Source organism: Hipposideros armiger, unplaced genomic scaffold (assembly GCF_001890085.2).
Source record: "Hipposideros armiger isolate ML-2016 unplaced genomic scaffold, ASM189008v1 scaffold_502, whole genome shotgun sequence".
Classification (NCBI taxonomy): Eukaryota; Metazoa; Chordata; class Mammalia; order Chiroptera; family Hipposideridae; genus Hipposideros; species Hipposideros armiger.
This window is the reverse complement of record NW_017731852.1, coordinates 1,359,599-1,381,674: the sequence shown is the minus strand read 5'-3', so window position 1 is coordinate 1,381,674 and position 22,076 is coordinate 1,359,599. Positions and strand designations below refer to the sequence as shown.

General features: G+C 43.2%; 1 protein-coding gene across 1 annotated transcript in view; it reads right to left on the bottom strand.

The window, feature by feature from the left end:
- INSR (insulin receptor) overlaps positions 1-22,076 on the bottom strand; it is a gene marked incomplete at its 3' end in the record, with an annotated part of 122,899 nt that overhangs the window by 90,257 nt on the left and 10,566 nt on the right. Inside the window, exon 2 of the mRNA XM_019667604.1 lies at positions 17,927-18,478. Coding sequence (XP_019523149.1) covers positions 17,927-18,478 — 552 coding nt within the window. The remainder of the gene's footprint in view (positions 1-17,926; positions 18,479-22,076) is intronic.

Sequence of the window (22,076 nt, the reverse complement as noted above, 5' to 3'; positions counted from 1 at the left end):
TCTGTTCCCCTTCCCCAATTCCCCAATGTTGTTCCCTCCCCAAATTCCCCAATAAAATCTTTAAAAAAAAATTTTACAAGAAGCTCACTTTAGCTCAAAAGAAACACACAGACTGAAAGCAAAAGAATGAGAAAAAGATATTTCATGAAAAATGAAAATAAAATTTTAAAAAGCTGGGATAGCAATACTTACACCAGACAAAATAGACTTTAAAACAAAGGCTATAACAAGAGACAAAGAAGGGCCCAGTAATCCCTCTTCAGACTATTTATCCAAAGAAACCCAAAAGAATACTTTGAGGGGACATACACATCCATATGTTCACTACATATGTTTACAATGGCCAAGATATGGAGGCAGCCTTGGTGTCCATCAATGGAAGAGTGGATAAAGAGGAGGCGGTACATATATATAATAGAATATTGCTCAGCCATGGAAGGGAATGGGTTCTTGCCATCTGCGGCAGCATGGATGGACCTGGAGGGAATTGTGGCTGAGTGAAGTATGTTAGACAAAGACAGATACAATGTGATTTTTCTTATATGTGGAATCTAAAGGACAAAATAAACAAACAAAACAGAAACAAACTCACAGATACAGAGAACATTTTGATGGTTGCCAGACGGGAGGGGGTTGGGGGGTGTGAAAAAGGGAAGGGATTAAGAAGTACAAATTGGTTGTTACAAAGTAGTTATGGGTTGTAGGGTATAGCATAAGGAATATAGTCAATAACATTGTAATAACTATGTATGGTGTCTGATGGATAATAGATTTATTGGGGTGATAGATGGGAGAGGTTTGGGGGCAGGGTGAAAAAGGTGAAGGCATTAAGAAGTACAAATTGGTAGTTACAAAATAATCACAGTGATGTAAAGTAAAGCGTAGGGAATATAGTCAATAACATGGTAATAACTGTGTATCATGCCAGGTAGGTACTAGACTAGTCAGGGGGATCACTTCTTAAATTATATAAATGTCTAACCACTATGCTATACACCTGAAATTAATATAAAATAATGTTGAATGTCAACTGTAATTGAAAATTTTAAAAAGGGGGGAAAGGTGAAGGGGAATAAGAGGTTCATATTTCCAGGTAATGTACAGCATGGGGAATATAGTCAATACTATTGTGATAGCGTGGTACAGTGCCAGATAAGTGCTGGACTTACCATGGTGATCACTTACTTAGGTATATAAATGTTGAGCAACTATGGTGTATACCTGAAACTAATATAATATTGTGTTAGTTACATTTTAATAAAAATCTTAAAAGGAATTTAACCTATCTATGTTAAATAAGACAAAATTTATGACGTAAAATTGTAGTACTGAAAACATTTGCACGTTATGTATCTCAGAAGCTTTGTTTGCATCTACAAAAAATGAAAAAGTAAAAAAAAAGAAATCCAAGGGAGGACCCCTTGAGGATCAGCAACCTGCCTCAGTCTCCAGCTGCAGCCAAAACAGAGAAAATGAGGTTTGTCAGCACTATTGCCAAACCCATTTCCCCCACATAACACCACTCTGAGTCACGATCAATAATAAAAAAGTATAAGGAACACAGACTCCAGATTCAAACCTTTATTAGATTTCAAACGAAAACTCCTACTGTAATACAGTCCCATAAAAACAAAGACGAATCACAGCCCAGTCTAAGGGAAGGTTTGACCACGTTACCTTCACAACCAGTCACACTGGTCCGTAGCATCTTCATGCTGCGAGCAAGACCCCAAAATAGAGCCAAGGGCCAAAAGGTAGGTCAGCCCACAGGTCAAGTCCCTCCAGGCTGGGCCCTCCCTCTTTTGAGCCAGCATCACAAAACCATACCACATGATGAAGGAAAGAGAGAGAAAATGCGTTTGGAAAAATCAGTTCCAGCTGTCTTAGGAGGCAAGGCAGCTGGGATAACAGAGCAAGAGTAGAGTAAGAACTCTCCAGAAACAATTCCTAACTCTGATGGGGCAGAGATATTTGCCAGCAAAGTTAAGCCTTTATTTTCACACTCCACATGCATGTGGTCCCAAGGGAAGCTTTCCTTGTGGAACTGCAAATTCAGAGCTCTGACTCAAAATTCACTGACTCTTCCAGCTTCCATGTAACACGTACAGAAGCCGATCGAACAGTCACTCAGCTATCGAGAAGCCACAAGCACTTATAAAATGCAGAAACTCTACAGGTCACAACAAGTTAATTTTTTTTTAAACCCCATCAACTTGGAGATTGAGACAACCCATTAAAATGAACAGTTAATTTTTTTTTAAACCCTAACAACTAGTGATTAAAACTCACTCAACTGGAGAGGCAATGTAGCGTAGTCAAAAGGCACATGGTTTAGAATCAAAACAGACCATGGTCTAAATTCCAGTCCTACCCCAGCCCCCATTATCTGTGTGACCTTGGGGCAAGTCACTTAGCCTCTCTTGGAGCTTGGTTTCATCTACTGTTAAAACAGACTGTTAAACAAGGATAATTCCTAGGGTGGCTATGAAGATTAAATGAGATAATTTATATAAAGTGATTGAAAAAGCACTCAATAGCAGCTTTCATGATAATGACTATCAAAAATAACAAATCAAAATCATCTTTACAAACTCTTTTGAAAACAATGAAGAATGTTACAGACCCAAAACCCATGAGGGCAACCAAAGCCGTGTTCAGGGGTGAATTCGTGACCTCACAAGCTTTCATTGTATTAAAAGAATGTTATTAAATTCTTTCATTCATTCCCCAATTTATTCCCCAAAGGATTTAGGTGTTTGGCGAGTCTAAACATTTCACACAGGGCAGGAGAGCGGGGGGTGAGAACATGGCTCATAATCTAAAAATGGAAAGAATTAAAATTATAACAGAACTGTGGGGAGGAAAATCATTGATAAATAAACCCAAGATCTGCTTTTCTGAAAAAAATAAGCAAGACTGACAAATCTAAATAAACGTAAAGAGAATATACCAACAAGATTATAGCAAACCTAAGAGCATGTTATTAATCCTGAAAATCTCAGTGGTAGCTAAGACAATACAAATCATAAAAGCTGACTTTTAAAGATTTTACCAGAGGTTACAAACATTTTAAGCTGTCAACCTAGTATGAAATTTTCAGTTATCAAAGAATTACTTCCCCAAAAGGTTAGAATACCATATGATTCTCCCAACAAATAATCAGTTTTTCAAGGAAGTGTTGATGCCATAATTCTAAAACATTTAAAATGAAAACTTGCCTAGGAGTGAGCCCCGGAATGAGGCCATGTGACCTCACCCAACCACCAGCCATCCCACCAGCTGACCCCAGACCTGGGAGAGAGCCAAGCCTGAGAGCCTGTGTCTGTGGTCACCGGGTGCGTTCACTTTACGTAGATAGATTATCAGATAGTAAAACCTGATGAAGAGATTGCAAAATCAAACAGACCGAAAACACAGCACAATTTCACTCATGAACACAGAGGGCAAAAATCCAAAAAAACAAAGCAAAGCAAACCTAGCAAATCAAATTCAACATTATGCCGAGAGGATAATTCATCACACCCAAGTAGGGTTTACCACAGGAAAGCAAGGATGATTTTATATTAGGAAATCTATTAAACATAGATGTCAGGTAATCCCATTGTTAAATATTTAATACGAGTCTTGAAGCCCTCATCAATTAGAATAAGATTTAAAACTGAAATGAGAGGTACAACTTTTAGAGAGGATTTTTTTTTAATGACCAAAATGTAGAAAATAAAATTGCACACAGTGATTAAAATAATTTTTATCCTACTAATCAGTTTCACCAAGGGATCTGGATTCAGGTTAAACATGCTTGTTCACAGTAGCAACAACTAAAAATAAACACTATGTGATACAGGAATCAGGAATCACCATTAAGAGGAAATAGATGGAATAATTATTTTTAAAAGCATAATATGAAAAGATTTGAACAAATGGAGAAACTGATCACATACACTGTGTGTGGAAAGGAAAAATATTAAGGTATTAATTTCTCAAATTAATTTACAGATTTAATACAATTTTTTCATCAAAATCTCAATGGGTTTTATATGTGCTAGAAGAGGCAGATATGAAGATTAAGTTCAGCAAGAAAAATAAACACTTTGCAAAAGTGTAATACAATATGTTCTAAATCTATAATAACTAACTCAGTATGGTACAGGGAAAACAGACACAGATGAATGAAATAGAATTGATATCCCAGAAGCAGACCATGGTTTTTGGTTGAATTTAATAAATGATAAAGAAAACATCAAGAGTCATAGGGAAAGGAATTGATTACTCAGTAACTGGAATTCAGGAAATTAAATAACTACTCAGGAAAGTCATTTCAGGTTCTTGGTTACACCATACACAGTCCTGGATATTTGATCAAGCTCTTGGTTAAAATGTTTCCTGAGTCCCATTGTGTTTCCCACCCTGGGGTTCTGTGGTAGATGGCAAAAATGGCCTCAAATTCTTCCCTGCCAATCAGCAAGGAAGTCTATATCCTCCCTCTTCCTTCAAGCTTGCCTTAGCAACGTGACATGCTTTGACCAGTGGGACACTGGAACACCTGACGCACACAGAGAAAAGCACTTGTGCACTAACAATTGATTTCTTGCTGCTCTTGGAACCTCGAAACCATCATGTGACCCAAGTTCAAGCTAGCCTACTGCAGGATGAGTGGCCACAGGGAGAAAAACCAAAGTATCCCAACTGTCAGCCCAGGAGTGAGGCCATGTGACTTCATCCAACCACCAGCCATCCCACCAGCTGACCCCAGACCTGGGAGACAGCCAAGCCTGTGAGCCTGTGTCTGTGGTCACCGGGTGCATCCAGCCCTGCCCAGCTAACCCACAGAATCATGAGTGAAATAAATGACAGTTGTATAAAGCCATTACACTTCAGGGTGGTCTGTTACACAGCAAAAGCTAGCTGATACAAGTTCCAAGAGAAAGCACTATTTGCTCCCAATAAACTGTCCTCCTGTGGTTGAAGTTAGTCTGACTAGATTCCTACTATGAGTCGAATAAGACACTCAATGCTCAAAGCCAGGAAGATGAACCCAGACTGAGGTTCCCTCCCTCAGTTCCTTCACCATGCTGACTCCACTTCCTCTCCACACACAGCTTGTCTATTCTGCTTACACTGAAAGCACTCCGTTCCCTATTCCCCAGGGAGGAGAAGCCAGGAAGGAGTTGACACATTCCCCATTCTTGGTCACCCATAGACAGGATACACTCTCAGCGCAGTCAACACATCTACCCCTTCCTTTCTCCTCTTTTCACTCAGATGTACCTATAATAACAGCCTCTTTGTTATGCTCAGCTTTCCCAAGCCACTGCTTCCTCTATTCCAGGGACTCCCCAGTGGATACAGAGGTTGAAAAAACACTCATTGTTATATTTTATATTTAAGGGAAAATAATAAAACTCAAAGTAAAGAAGAGGAATGGGATTTTTATTTTTATCAAAAGAGAGGATATCAGTTCAAAGTTGAGAAAAAAACTTCAAGACTGACTCCCTTACAATTTCTTCATTATAGATGAAGAAACAGGCTGAGAAGACCTAGACAACAACCTGTCCAAGGTCAGACAACAGATACAAAACTCAAGTCCAGGTCTGTCTGACTGCAGAGCTATCTTTAACCAGGAAATGAAATGCTCTAGAACAATGAAAGTGCTCTAGAGCAGTGCTGCCCAACAGAACTTTTGGAACGATTGAAATGTTCTGCATGTGCATTGTCTAAATGTGGTGAGCGCAACTGAAAAGCAAATGTTTAATTTTATTTCATTTTAATTCAGTTAAATTTAGCCACATTTCGCTAGTGGGCCTATTTTATTGGGTGGCCTGGCTCTCAAACGTCACGAAGTTGGTTCTACGGTGGGGCCCTCCTAAATCCCAGCCACCCACCCAGGAGAAGTGGCAACTGAAAAACGTAAAACCTTAGGGGAAAGTAGCATGAGAGAAACAGGGTTACCACCAAACCTAGGAAAGCCCTCTACGAATACTTCAGTGTCCTCTAAAATGAAATAAACAGACAACCCACGCCATTTTACACGTTTCAGGTAGCAAGCCCGGGTCCTGAAGAAGTGATTCCCGTTGACTATTCCAAGCTGGCTAACCCTTTTTCAAGATCTCTTTCACTGAGTCAGGAAAAACTTTGAAATGCGTTTGCCTCTGAGCAGGCAACATTCGTACTCTGCGTCAAGGGAGAAACAATCAATGTCATTTTCTGACTTCTCTGGTTCTGAACCTGTAACTCTTAGGAGCTGGGTCTACTTTAGCTTCTTCATGCCTCCTCCCAAGGACTCAGGGCCAAGGTACCAACATGTCCTTCACTTCCTCACGTCCTCAACTCCTATTTTTCATTCTACCAGAGACCGGTTGCTGTTACCTGCAATCCCCATCGGGAGACACCTGGCAACGTAATGCCCCCAATGGCCAGAAGCCCCCAAATCAAGTCAAGCAGCGCTTATGGGTCTCTTTCAAAGGCATCCTTTCAAAGCTGTGAAGAATGAGGCCCTCCTCTGAACCACATAAGTGTCTTTCAGACAGCTCTCCGACTTTTTTCTGCATCAAACTCATCCCCACATGAGACATCTTTCCTTTCTCAGATCCATCTATTGTTTTTCTTCTGTCTTGTGTCTCGAGGTCAATTGCAACCATGAATCCTTAGATCAACTTCTTGTTTTTTGTTTCGCCCTTGTAAAATTCCTTTGAAAATCACCCTCACCCCTCATGCGTGTAAAAACAATTTTTTCAGCAAAATTTGCCTTTGTAAAGAACACATAGTTTCGCTGTGAAGTTCACAGTCTGTGCTTTGTAGATAATAAAAAGGAAGGCCCATGAGTCCCATGGGCCCGTGCAACAAAATTTAAAGACTTTAAAAAAGAAAAACACAGCCAAAGGGCCCACCACTGCCCAGAATGGTGCTCGAGAAGGAGCTGCGGAATGATGACCCCTGAAAATGGCTGACTGCAAACAGTGCTGGGGTAGGGGTGGCACATGTTCAATAAAGGCCACCAAAGGGACAGAACCTGAGTCTGACACTGGCTCCGGGTGGGGTCCAGAGGACAGAGCCATGCTGAACTGTGCCAGGAGAGCGAAGTCAGTGACACTCAGGCTGGGGGTCACGCCCCAGGCCACACAGTCCAGCTCTCCAACAGGGAGAGTGGAAGGAAAAGAAAAGGGATGCAGAGGGAATCTGCAGATGAGTTCCTCACCCTCGGCATTATGACACTTGGGCTTTCTCTGCCTTGTAGGGTGCTGAGTGACATCCCTGACTCCCACCCACTCGATGCCAGTAGCAAACAACCCCCTCAAGTTGTGACAACCAAAAATGTCTTTAGACATTGTCGGATGTCCCCTGAGAGGCAACATCACCCCCAGTTAAGAATCACTGCTGTAGGGCCGGCCGAGTGGCGTGTTGGTTAAGAACTGGCCTGGTACGCCAGAGGTCCCAGGTTCAGATCCCACATATGAGGGCCAGTGACACTGCCCTCCACAGCTAAGATGCTGAACAATAGCTCGACCTGGAGCTGAGCTGCCGTGAGTTGCCAGCGACGGCGTGGGCTGCAGTCCCCTGCTGCAGTGGGTTACCATGGGCTACTGTGTGTAGCCAGCAGCCAGCGTGAGCGGCCAGCAACCACCGTGAGCGGCCGTCCAGAAACCGGTGACTGATCTGCCTCGCCCGGGAAGAGCACAATGATGGTGCCAGCTTGGGCCAGTGAAGCAACGTCCTCCACAACTAGACTGGAGAACAAAACAACAGCAACTTGTCTGTTCCCCTTCCTCCGATTCCCCAGCGCTGTTCCCCTCCCCCAATTCCCCAATAAAAAAAATAAAAAAAAAGAATCACTGCTGTATGCTATTTACAATAGCGAAGACTTGAAAACAACCGAAATGCCCATCAGTAGACGACTGGATTAAGAAACTGTGGTACATTTATACAATGGAGTACTACTCAGCTATAAAGAAGAATGAAATCGTACCATTTGCAGCGATATGGATGGACCTAGAGACTATTACGTTAAATGAAATAAGTCGGTCGGAGAAAGACAAATACCATATGATCTCACTTATATGTGGAATCTAAAAAACTGAATGAACGAGGAAAATAAACAGAAGTGGTCTCAGAGATATAGAGGAACAACGGATGGCTGCTAGTTGGGAGGGAGAGGGGATGAAGGAGAAAGGGAAGGGATTAGATAGCATAAACATGCAACTACAATATTGCCACAGGGACATGAAAGACAGTTTGAGGAATATAATTAATAACGTAAATATTTTGTAGGGTTTCAGATGGTCACATGTCTTGCTAGGGAGACCACTTCATGGATGGGGTAGAGGCTTGATCACTGCACTGTACACCTGAAGCTGATGTATAGTATTGTATGTCAACTATAAAGTGAACATATATATATAGTCATGAGACGTGGTGTATAGTGTGGGAGTGGAGTGAAGAGCGTTGTAATAGATATGCATGATATTGGAGGGGGAAGTGGGGCAGTGGATTGGGGGAGGAGGGTTGTCACTTCGAGGGGTAAAAAGTATAACTATTGCACTATGTTGTACAGCTGAAACTAATTCTCAAAAATGTGTATTTCACAATAATAAATAAATAAATAAAATTTAAAAATTTACAAAAAAAAAGAATCACTGCTGTAGATCCAAAGAGACATATCAATTTTTTTTAATGGGCAAGACTAAACTATATTGTCTAGAGATTCACACTTGAATGATGATAAACCTATCCAGAAAGAAGGAAGTGACCAGTAGAAAAGGTGGGGCAATGACCACTTTGGGGGGACGGGGGTGCTGGGACTGGGACGGGGCCCATGGAAAAGCTTCTGGAGGGGGGCTATTGCTGGCACAGTGCTATTTCTCAGCCCAGGTGGGGGTTATAAGACCGTGAGCCTTAGAGTAATTCATTAGGCTGCACATTCGTTTTATGTGGTTTTCTACATCCGCGGTGTCTTTGATAAAGTAAACCCCAAAAAAAAAAGAAAAAAAAAAAAAAGAAAAGAAACCTTGACTCAATATGTTAAACATAGAAACAGAACTACTAAATGACCCAGCAATTCCACTCCTAGCTAGATATATCCCCCAAGAGAATTGAAAATAAGTCTTCAAACAAAAGCTATGACACAAATATCTGCATCAGCACTATTCACAAGAGTCAAAAAGCGTAAACACCTCAAATTGTCCATCAATTGGTAGCTGGGTGAACAAGACACAGTGTGCCCACACCACAGAATATTATTCAACAATAAAAAGAAATGAAGTCCTTATACTCACTACAGTGTGGATGAACTGCAAACTCATGTAGTGAAAGAAGCCAGACATGAAAGTCACAGTGTGTGATTACATTAATAGGAAACATCCATAACAGGTAAGTCCACAGAGACAGGAGGTAGATTAGTGGTTGACAGGGGCTGGTGGGAGCAGGGAGTGGGGAGTGACTGCTAATGGGGACAGGGTTTCTTTGTGAGGTGACAAAATGTTCTGGAACTAGATAGTGGTGATGGCTGCACAGTACCACAAATGTACTAAATGTCAGTCATGGTAAATCTTATGTGTATTTTACTACAGTAAAAAAATAATAATAATAAAAACATGGCATTGCTTTGCAAATGTGAAAACCTTTAACTTCTATCACCATGAATGTGGTAGCCTGTGACAGGAGTCCCGTTCATCGGTGGACAAGCGCTGCAGAGAGTCAGCAGACACGGGGGTTGCAAACACACACTGTGCCAATGTGGCTAGGTGTCAGCCCTTGAAACCCTGTTCTTATCAGCTCTTCCAATGAGGACAGTTTCCTTCACAGGTGAGCACTTGAAAACACTCGGTAGTTAAAGCCCACCAAGCAAACCCCCTTTCTAGACCACAGCCATAATTAAAGACGCAAGACCCTCCTTGAGGGACAAAACAGAAGCAAAGAAGCTTCTATAGTAAAAGGCCAAGTGACCCTTCACCCAAAACCCTCCAGGCACTTGAGGATTATGGGCTTTATCCACCAGCTGTCCCCTGCACTGATTTGATGATTTGATGATTTGATGATCACACTCCATCCCATCTCTGTGACCTGTGGCTTGAGGCTGTGTTGAGAAATCTCGTCTGGTCCCAAACCTGGAGTTGGAGGAAAGTAGCCCAAAAAGGTGCTACTCAAATGGCCTCACCCATGACAGACCAAGGGGGGCCAAAGGAAAGCTATCCTTTTGTTTACTTCCCACTGTCGACATTATTTATCTCTGTGTGCAGACAGCTAGCCTGAGCTAGCACAGACTCTAAGCCTGAGATAGAAAAAAGGAGAGGGAGAGAGGAGAGGGTGCGAGAGAGGAGGGTGGAGGCAAAGGAGAGAGAGGAAGGAGAGAAGGGAGAAAGAAGAGAGGGGAGGGGCGATAAGGGATACAATTTTGAAACCGCAGCATCCACATCAGGTCTCTCTATTGGGAAAGAGAACATTCTGTCAGGTACAGGTGTGTGAAGAGAGAGGGAAGGACTGACCACAGGTAGCACCTTGGCTCCCAGCCTGACAGGAGCTGAGGTTCCCGGGACCTCTCTGAGGCATTTCAGGTGTTCAATCACAAAGAACAGATTTTAATTCTGACAAAGGGTCTGGTGACCCAGTAGAAAATAACTGGTCAATGAATTTTTGTCAAGTAGGAGAAAGAAAAAGAAAAACTCATCAGACCAGTTACCAAGTTACCAGACAGCCACCTTTCCATAATTATGTATTGGGTTGTCAGAAAACTCATGACGCATTTTCGCAACAAAAAACATAGAAAAAACACATCATCACTTCCGGCAACCCAATATTTAACTCTACCCTCTTCCAAAGGATTGGGCCAATATATTTCTCTAAGCAAAAAAGTAACTAAATTGGTGTCCCTAAGCCCCCAACCAAGCTCTTGTTAAAACTGTAAGTCTGGGTCTTCACTGCTAAAGATTCGGGCAGTACTGTCCCCAGGATGCCCATGTGGCCAACTGGTCTACCTTTCTTCAGTGCATACTAGAGCCTACTGAAAGATTTTGTGCCTACCTGGCTTATAAACTTCAAGTTATTTCTTTGACTTTCTCCCCAGCTCAACAAGGACTTTGGGGTCCTAGCAATGTGCCTGGCTCAGCACAGGTGTCCACTCAATATCCACAGAAAAACACAGCCCCAATATCACCTTCATGATCTCTCCATCATGCCTACAGGAAAAAGTCTGCAATTCGTCACACATGATGGTCCAAGCCTCTCTTCAGAGCATGAGGCAGCCTCCTTCCTCTTGTCCACAAACGACCTCTGCTTCTATCACTGCCTTTCCACCCATCTGGGACACCCTTCCCTCTTACTCTCTTTCTAAGCATCATTACCCCCCAAACCAAACCACATCTTTTTAACCACTCCAATCGGAATAATCTCTCTCCTACAAATGGCAACTTATTGTCAACTGTGGGGAGGGGATTCAGAAACATACTTTAGAACCCTTCTTTCCAGCTATACAAAATCTAATCATCTCCAAAACTAAAAGTCATTTTAAAAATTCCAACCATCTTAGTAATAAAGAAATTACAATGACCACAGAAGTTTTTCAGTACGGTGCTTTAAATTCTGCCCTATGTTTTTTTAAAAATCTGTGGCAGTACAAAAAGGAACAAATACGAATGAAAAACTCACATGGCCCATTGTGCTACACAATCTACTGTCCTTTTAAAAACTATTATTACCACTCAGTATCCATGTGAACTTGCTCGACTTTCCTATTTTCTGCAGGGACTACAGTGACATAGCCACGAAGGAATTTAATTTATCAATATTCTGCGATGTTATCTAGAGAACATCATGATTTCCAGGTGCTCTGGCTCCAAACGTGTCTGGAGCCACTGGCCCAGTGACTCACTTGGAGGGGAAAGGGGGGCCTACCTCATCTTGTGACATCTATGGCTAGGCTGCCTTGAATGGTTAGCTCGCTCCTGCCTTCTAACTCTCCAGCTAAAGCAAGAGCTCCTGACGGTCCAGGGTGACATTCCACACTCAGTGCCAGCGAGAGCCAGGGGGACTGTGCTGACCTGACGTTATGGTGCTCCCAACTTCCTCTGAAAACAGCCTCTACCCTCAAGAGCCCCCCTCATCTTGATAAGATACATAGCCAAGAACAGGGGTCGGCATTTTTTTTTTCTGTGAAGAGCTGTACAGTCTCTGTGGCAACTACCCACCCTTATCTTCATGGCCCTAAAGCAGCCACAGGCAATACTTAAATGAATAAAAGAACAAGCATGGCTGTGCTCCAAAGAAACTTTATTTAGAGTCACTGAAATGTTTACTTCATATCATTTTCACTTCGCACAATATGTTATCCTTTCGGCTCCCCAACACACACACACACACCTTTTTAAAGTATAAAAAGCATTCTTAGCTCATGAGCCATACAAAAATTGCTCGTGGGCTGGTTTGAACCACGGGTCATTGTTTCCTGACCTCTGTCAAAGGGCACCAGTTAAAGGCTGAAGTCACACCATTTCCCAGCGAAGTCTCCTAGAGTAAGTTTCTTAATTACTCTTTAAGTCTCAGTCTTCCCTTCTGTAAAATGAGAATAACATCCTTTCAGGGGCTGTGGTGAGGATTCTGTGAAATTCTTAGCACATAGTAAGTGCTCAATAAACATCACCTAGTTATGAGTGGTCAAAGATGTCACTGCTTATTTACATGTCAGGTGCTGGGGACACAATGATAAATGCCACAGTCCCTATATTCAAGAGAACTTAGCCTGAAATGGAAGGCAGCTAACTCAAGCCCAGGTGAAAGGGCTCTAAGAGAAGCAGCCAGAATGCTGGCAGGGGCAAATTCTAGGGGATGTGCCCTTCCCCCCAAGTTCTTTGTTCTATGCACTTCACCAACTTTCCATCATGAGCACAGAAAAGCACAATGGTTAAGAGCTCAGATTCTGAACCAGAATGTCCGGGTTTCAAGTTCAAATCCCATCTCTAGCACTTACTTGGGATGTCACTCAGAGCAAGTGGCTCAATTTTTCGGGGCCTCCATGACCTCACCATAAGAAGGAATTGCTGGGAGGGCTAGATGCAGTATCATAAGCAATGCACTTACTACGACGGCACAAAATAAGCATTCACTGCCAAGAAGATTCTCGTTGTTAAAATACCAAAGGCAGAGTTAAAACATAGAAGAAGAAAAGTTTCAATATAAAGTTAAACTTCTGTCTAAAAGCAAACCCTTCAAGTATTTAAATGTTTCATGTTTCATGTAAATGGAGCACCCCACTTTCAGCACATCTGAAACACAAATGGAAATGCAAATTCATGGAGGAGGGACCTGCCCCTTCTGCCTCTTGCTTCTGCTTTCTTGCTGATGTCGGTAAGCGGCATCGCCAACCAGCTTTCCAGCACAGAGCATGCCCCGGCCTCACCCACCCCTCTGACTGGCAGCAAGCAGCTGGGGTGGCCTCTCAGGATTAAAAAAAAAAAAATGCCAGAGGATTTGGTTAGATCAGCTGGCCAAGCAAGCCCTGTGGTTTCTGGTCCCCCCCAAAGCCCAGAGCTTGGGGTCTTCAGAGCACTGCAAGCTGAGGTACCGGCTGAGCAGAGTAGTCTTCCCTCTGGGGCTGTCCTCCACCTGCCCCCTAATAGAAGTCAGAAATGCAGCCAAGACTTGGCAGGTATTCACCAGCGGCTGGTCTGAATGGGTGGTGGACCCATGGTATTTAGGAGAAACTTCCAGAACACTCATGAAGGACCAGGCCCTGGGCTAAGTGCACCATCTCATTTAACCCCCAAACCACAACCCTAACAAGGAGGTCCCATAATTATCCCCGTTTTTCTGATTGAGAAACTGAGGCTCAACCCAGCTCATGGCCAGTGAATGGCTAAGCAGGACTCCAAGGCAATTCTTGTAACACTTTGGAATGGATTCAGTGAGGCCAACTTCAGGCCTTCGTGACACACCAGTGGGGCCTGGGGGCACATTCTCTGACCCCAAATACTAGTTGAGGGCTTCAAGCATGCTTTCACCCACAATGACTAGTTACATAATCAATGTCTGTATTTGCTACCAGCAGGTCCTCTCCAAGGAGGCAGGGGCTGGCTCCTCTTGGGTCCCAAGGACCCCCAATGCCTGGCACATAGTCGGCTCTCAATAAACATATTTCATGATCTGGCTTACAGACCCCATCTCCTCTCCACACATCCAGGGCGCCCTGCATTTGGCCCCTCCTGGCATCTTCACCCTAAATTTATAGACAGGGTGATAGAGAGAAAGCATCTCAAACCACACTGAGTTTTTTCCCCCTTAATTACCTTAACCATTAAGCACCTTCTTTTGTTCTCTCTGCCCAAAAACATTACTGTTTGGGGACAGGTAAAAGAAGAGACATTGTAGAGAATGCTTAAACTGGGTACAGAGGACAAGCCAACACCTTCATCCCAAATGCTGACCAGTTCCCAGAAGCTTCCAGAGAGCCTGGCAAATATGCAAGAAAAAGACAATGGCCACGAATGCTGGGCAAAGTGTTTGAGAGGATTCAAGGGGACTAGATGAGTTGACATAGTTGTCACAGGTCTATAGCTGTCTCCTAAAAAGGGGACTATCCTCTAAAGCAGCGGTTCTCAACCTGTGGGTCGCGACCCCTTTGGGGGTCGAATGACCCTTGCACAGGGGTCGCCTAAGACCATCGGAAAACAAAAAGATATTTACATTACAATTCATAACAGTAGCAAAATTACAGTTATAGAGTAGCAACAAAAATAATTTTATGGTTGGGGGTCACCACAACATGAGGAACTGTATTGAGGGGTCCCGGCATTAGGAAGGTTGAGAACCGCTGCTCTAAAGGCTCATTCTGGTCTGCTTTGCATTCAAAAACCCCACATGACGTTAAATACTTCTAAAGCCACAGCAAAAAGGTAAGGTAGGTATTTAAAAAGCTAGAGATTAATCCTAGCAGCATTAATCACAATAGTTAAACCGTGGAAGCAGCCCAAGTGCCAATCCATGGCAGACTGGATAGACAAGATGTGGATTATTCACACAATAGAATAGGATTCAGCCTTAAAAAGGAGGGCATCCTGTAATATGCTACAATGTGGATGAACCTTGAGGACATGATGTTCAGTGAAATAAGCCAGACACAGAAAGACAAATACTGTGTGATTCCCGTTATATGAGGTTCCTAGAGGAGTCAGACTCATAAAGACAGGAAGTAGATGGTGGGGCCAGGGGCTGGGGGAGGGGAGGGGAGTGAGTGTTTAATGAGGACAGAGTTTCAGTTTGGTAAGATGAGAAAGTTCTGGAAACGGATGTTGGTGATGGTTGCATGACAATGTGAATATACTTAATGCCACTGAACTGTATACTTAAAAATAGTTGACGTGGTAAATTTTACATTATGTATATTTTACCACAATAAAAAAATTTTTTTTCAAGCCTGTGCTCAACGGACAGAAGTTCAAAGAACAATCATTTGTTGACATCTGTTACCAGGACAGGACAATGCTTCCCCTAGGGAACCCCATTACTGATCACGAACCAGGAGCAGCTGACATCGATGCCAGATGCCAGGAACCGGGTACCCTGGCAGGTGTTCGTCGCAGCAATACGTGCAGAGTGGCACCTGCCATGGTGACAAAACCCCCAGTGCTGGAAAAACAAGCCTTATTCTCAAGAGCAAAAGATTAAAAAAAACCTGCTGGAAACATCGGGGACATTTGCAGATAATATGGTCCTGGATATTTTCACTAAAATGGCTACAGAAATAAATCCACAAAAGAATGTCTTAAATTATATTCCAAGACGCATGAGCCCAGAGCATTTCAAACACGCTCCTAAATTTGGAGAACTCAGCCTTCACTGTTTTCCCTGGTGCCCCATCTAGAAGAGGCCCTCCCATGTCTAAACAGAGGGGAGGGGACACCCCCCCAAAAAAAAAAATACATATGCTTTTTTTGTGTCTCAGACCGGGTGCAAATCCCAGCTGTCTTTTATTAGCTGTGTGGCATTAGGCAAGTAACCTCTCTGGTCCCTAAAGCAAGGATACCAGAGCTCCTCTTGAAGCTGTAGTTTAGCTTCTGTGTCCCTGACCCATCAACATTCTCAAGATTTTTCCACAGTACAATAATCGCCGTCCCCTCCCCCATCCACAGCCCTCCAGGTTCTCCTTCCCTTCACCGCCCAACCTCGCAGAAGAGGCGTGGTCTCCACTCTCTCACCATCTCACAAATGTTTCCTGCCACCCAACATCTGTGCCATGGAAGGGCTCCTCCCTTAGGCTCCAATGGAGTCCTCACGGCAATTCCACAGATGCTACTCAGGACTCACCCTGTGTGGCTTCCTTGTAGCTTTGGGCTCAAGTGAGAAGACCCTCCTTTCTCCCTTGCTCTATTCTTTTGTGATACAACCCTTTACCCTTTCACTCACTTTCTTCCACCTTGATCTCACATTCACTAATTCTTCCCAGGGAATTTTACAATGTATGGAAAGGGCAATGAGATGATAAACAAGTAGTAGTGTGTGTGTGTGTGTGTGTGTGTGGTGTGTGTGTCTGTGTGTGTGTGTGTGTGTGTGTGTGTGTGTGTGTGTAACTTGCCTCCCTGGGTATCAAAACATTATAAAACTACAGTGATAAGAACAGTAATGGCCCTGGTGCAAGGAAAGACACATACATTTATGGATACTCAGAACCAAACTCCAAATCAACAATGAAGGAGTAATTTCTGCAATAAACGGCACTGAGACTCCAACTCGTTATTTGGGGGAGAAATGGACATCCCTTCAAATCATGCACACAAATAGATCCCAGATGTCCAGGATGAATTTTTTTAATAATTAAAATGGAAATAGAAAACTTAAGAAAAAAACATTCATTTTATGGATAGAAAGGGACTTTCTAAGCATAAAGTAACATGAGAGGCATGTGAAAATCCAGCTCAGAACTCCATAAACATTTTAAGCTTCTCTGGCAACTGACATCTAGAGCATTAGAATAAAAATGTCTAAAAACAAAATTGGCAAAGGGTTAATAGCCTTCATCTATGAAAACCATATACAGATGAATATTTCAAAAACCACTAAGGTCCTAAAAGATAAATGAACAAAGGATATGAACAGGAAGAGAAAACCCAAATGATAAATAAACATGTTTTAAAAGGTTCAACCTTGATAGCAATCAAAGAAATGCAAATAGAACAGTGACAACACATCAGCTCCTCCCTCCAGTGAATTATGAAAGATTTTTCAAACAACACTCAAAGTTGGCCAAGGTGTTCCCTCTCAGCCAATGCTAGGAGTGCCCGCTGGTACACCATTTCCGGAAAGCCATCTGGCAATCAGGATCTTTGACCCAGAAATTTCACTTCTGGAAAAGTAAGGCTTAAGGAAACAAATCCTTGATGAAGCTTTGACCCCAAAATGTTCATCCCCTTCTTTGTGAAAACTAGAATCTAAATGCCTAACAACAAGGAAAGTTAAGTAAGTTAAGACACAACAGAATCACGAGAAGGATGTACACTCAATAATTGTGGAAAAAGGATTGCTGTTTTGCTTTTTTTACTCTTTTTCCAAATGTCTACCACAAGCAATGTTACTTCTATAATCAGATAAGAAATAAATTTGTTTTTTCTACAACAAAGTTTATACTCATCCACTCCCACCTCTCGCAAGCAAGAGGAACCTTCAACTGTCTAGCACAGGAGTTAGAAAATCCAGCCCACCACTTGGTTTTGTAAATAAAGTTTTATCAAAACACAGCCACGCACACTCATTCATGTGTTGCCTGTGGCTTCTTTCCCACTCCAATGGCAACGCTGAGTAGTTGTGACAAAGACTGTACAGCCTGCAAAGTCTAAATATCCGAGCCTTTGCAGAAAAGGTGTGCCACCTCCTGGGCTAGGGAAAAACTCCAGCTTCTCTAAGAACAAGACACGAGAAACAGCTTCAAACCCTGCACACCCCAGCGTACCTTTCTGGCAATGGTTGTGAGTCCAACACCGCTCAACAAACTGCCCGTTGATGACGGTGGCAGGGCAGTTGGTCTTGCCCTTCGCAGTGCCTGGACAGATGTCCCCACATTCCTCGTTGTCATCTTTGTTCAGCACAATGTAATTATCCTCCACCGAATCCAGGATGCGTGACCAGTCGATGGTGGCCAGGTAGCAGAGCTCATTGTTCTTCTCGATGCGGACAGAGCCCCGGGTGATGTTCATCAGGTTGTAGAGGCCAAGCTCCTTCAGGTGAACCATCTCGAAGATGACCAGCGCATAGTTGAAGAAGAGACGGGAGCCCCGTATGACTGTGAGGTTGGGGAACAGGTCCTTCAGGCTCTCCAGCCCATAGACCCGGAACAGCAGCAAGTAATCAGTGACCATGATGAGTTTGGGGAAACTGAGGTCTCGGAAATCCTCGGGCCTCGTTTTGAACATCAATAGTATCTGCAAATGTCCTTCGATGACGGAGCAGTTGGCCAGCTCGTGCAACCTTGTGAGGTTGTTCCGGATATCCATGCCGGGGCACACTAGAAATGGAATTAAGCAGAAAGCATGACAGGTAAGAACACACGCCATGGACGAGTTAGAAGAATGAGTGGCAGTACCAGTTTCACAGGCATGCGCTCTAAGTCCCAAACTTGCTCAGAAGAGCCCTGCGATCAGCTTAATGCTGTCTCATCTGTCTTCAAATCCTTAATGATTTTTTAGCAAGGGGCCCCACATTTGCATTCTGCACTGAGACCTGCAAATTCTATAGGTAACCCTGATTAGAGCTTTTCCTGTAAAGTGTCTTTGCCTTTGAAAAGCAAAGAAAATAACTCCATTGGCAGTACCTGTTAGAAGCCTTAGCATCATCACATGGACTGTGACGCAATCGAGGCACTGGAATTACAGGGGATTGAGTAATGCAGCAGGTACAGAAGGGGAAAGGGGAAGGAGGAGCCATCCCCACTGATGCAATGTTGAAGATCTTCAGGAAACGGATTTATGGGGATCAAGGTGTCCATATCAGAAATGGGGCAAGGACAGCTGAATTTGTTTGACAGTTTTCCCACCGCACTGATGCCTTCTCAACTTGCCTTCCTTCCAGGCAGGCAGCCAAGGCCTCATTACCTTTTACCTGGAAGTGGCAAGGGCTTCCCAGAGTCAGATCGCTCCTTCACAAACACCCAGTGTGCCCATTCTCCTGCAGGTGGTCTCTCCCGGGCTCTGACACCCTCCATGGCTCCCCATGACCCTGCACACTTTCCTCTCACAGCCCTCAAGGTTCCACCTCTCCCTCCCCTGCACCACGCTCAACAGACCTGCCCACCACTCTCACACAACTCCAAGGCTCGGTGTCCTCCCCTGTAACATGACCAGTGAGTAAAATAATGCAGGGCAGGCCCATGAGCAGTGCCTGGCACATAGTAGGTGCTCATTAATGTCAGCTATTTTCTTGTTGTTTATTTCTCCCAACCGTATCACAATCATCTCTAGGCTCTGTGCATTCATTCCCCTAGACCAAGTGTGCACAAACATTTTCTATAAAGGCTCAGATAATAATTACTTTCAGCTTCACAGTCAGACATTCTACACTGAGATGAATCCACTCTGCCATTATAGCTCGAAAGCAGACAGAGACAATATGTGAATGAGTGGATGTGGCTGTGTTACAATAAAACTTTATTTACAGAAACAGGCAGCAGGCCACAGTTTTGCCCTCAAGCTGTAGTTTCACCACCCTGTCCTGGTCCAATGCTGTCCAACAGAAGTTTCTGCTGTGATGGAAATGCTCTATATCTGCACTATCCACTCTAGAAGCCACCAGCCATTTGTGGCTCTCAACGTGGCTAATGAGACTGAGGAACTGAATATTTCATTTTACTTTAGTTAATTTAAATGCAAATAGACACATAGGCTAGTGGCTATTGTATTGGACAAGGGAACCCTCGTTTCGTTTGTTATCAAAGCCCTTTTATACCTTACCTCCCCATTTCTCAATCCAGTTCATCATCCTTCAATATCCAGTTCAGCCTTCTCCAGACAGCCTTCTCTGATTTCCTTTCCTCCATATACCTATTTGGATCTTTCTCCTTTTTTTGTGTGCCCCCTATACTTAACATTCATCAGAATCAAACTCTTTAGACGGCTTCTCTTTGCCAATGCGCGCGCGCACACACACACACACACACACACACACACACAGAGTTCTCTCAGCACCAGGACTATCAGGCTCAGTACACAACACCTACTTATGTTATTCCAAGACACTAAACCTTCCCCCAATATCTTTGAGGCAAAAAGATTGTTCTAGAGAATAGTAAATCCTCTTAAAAATGCACCCTGAGAATAATTTACAAAAGAAGTACTAATTAGAAAAATAAAGAGCCAAGCAAAAAATTGGGGAAAACAAAGCATCAATGTTCCTGAGTCACATTCCGTACAGATTAGGCTAAATCAAGAGAAAACATACACACGCACTCACTCACTCACTCACTAGGAAGTTGGGAGGTAGCTTGGAGAGGACAAGGACACCAGTTCCAGCTCCACACACTCATGCCATCCAATCCCAGCCTAAAGCTCCCAGCTGCAGTCACATCAACAGCATCCACATACAGAGGTCTCTACAGGTAATGAGCCACTGACTTCTCTCAATAAGCCCTATTCCCACCGCACAGATGGAGAAACTGGACCTCCAAGGGACAAAGCCAATCACCCAAGGGCATACAGCCTACCAGTGACAGGCAGGGTTGCCAGATCTGGCAAATAAAATTTTGAATTTCAGATAAACAACGAATATTTTTTTAGGATAAGTATATCCCATGCAATGTTGGGGATATACTTATCTTTCAAAATTATTCATTGTTTCTATAAAACTCAAATTTAATTGGGTGTCCTGTCTCTTATCTGGCAACATATGGCTTAGATTTGGGCTTCTCAAGCATAAGCCTCACACTCTATTATTTCTCTCTCTCTCTCTCTCTCTCTCTCTCTCTCTCTCTCTCTCTCTCTCTCTCACACACACACACACACACACACACACACACACACACACACACACACGGTGCAGGTGCAAAGAACACCATCGTCTCCAGGCTGTGGCAGGACCAAAATAAGATATGGACATATATTCGAAGATTAACCAGCTGTTTGACATCAGGGTACTGCAAATCCAAACCACAGTAAGATACTTCTTCAGCCCCACTAGGATGGCTAAAATCAAAAAGTCGGACAATAATAAGTGTTGTCGAGGATGTGGAGAAATTACTGGTGGGAATGCAAAATGGTGCAGCTGCTGTGGAAAACAGTCTGTCAGTTCCTCAAAAGGTTAAGCAAATAGCTGCCATATGACCCAGGAATTTCACTCCTATGTATACACCCAAGAGAAATGAAAACACACATCCACATAGAAACAAATGCCCATAGCAGCATTGCTTATAACAGCCAAAAAGTGGAAACAACCCAAGTGCCCATGAACTGATGGATAAATAGACACAATGTGGTCCATCCAGACAGAGGAAGATTACTTGGCCATAACAAGGAGTGAGGCACTGACACACACTACAATGTGGATGAACCCTGAAAACATGATGCTCAGTGAAAAAAACCCACTCACAAAAGACCACAATGGGGTATGACTCCATTTACATAAACTGTCCAGAACAGGCAAATCCATAGAGACAGAAAGTAGATTAATGGTTTCAGGGGCTGGGCAGGGGGGCAGGGGTGGTGGACAGGGTAGATGGGATTTCTTTTGGGAGAGATGAAAATTTTCTAAAATTGACTGTAGTGATGGTTGCACAACTTTGTGAATGTACTTAGAACCACTGATTGTAAACTCTAAATCGGTGAATTGTATGCTATTGAATTGTGGCTCAATAAAGTTGTTATAAAAAAGATTAAACGACTATAATTGTAGGGGACAATAAAGAATTGCCTTTTTTAAATCTCCAGTGACTCTAACTCAACTCATTAAAGCCATATGTGTCCCTATTAGTCCAAGACAATAGAGTAATTTACTATTGGGACAGAAATTACCCAGAGGATGCTAGAAATGGTGCCAGAAATAGATGTGAGGCTTCTGCTGACTTTTAATGTCTCTGGGTGGAAACCAAAGGATGCTTCAAGTTCTTAAGAAGCAGC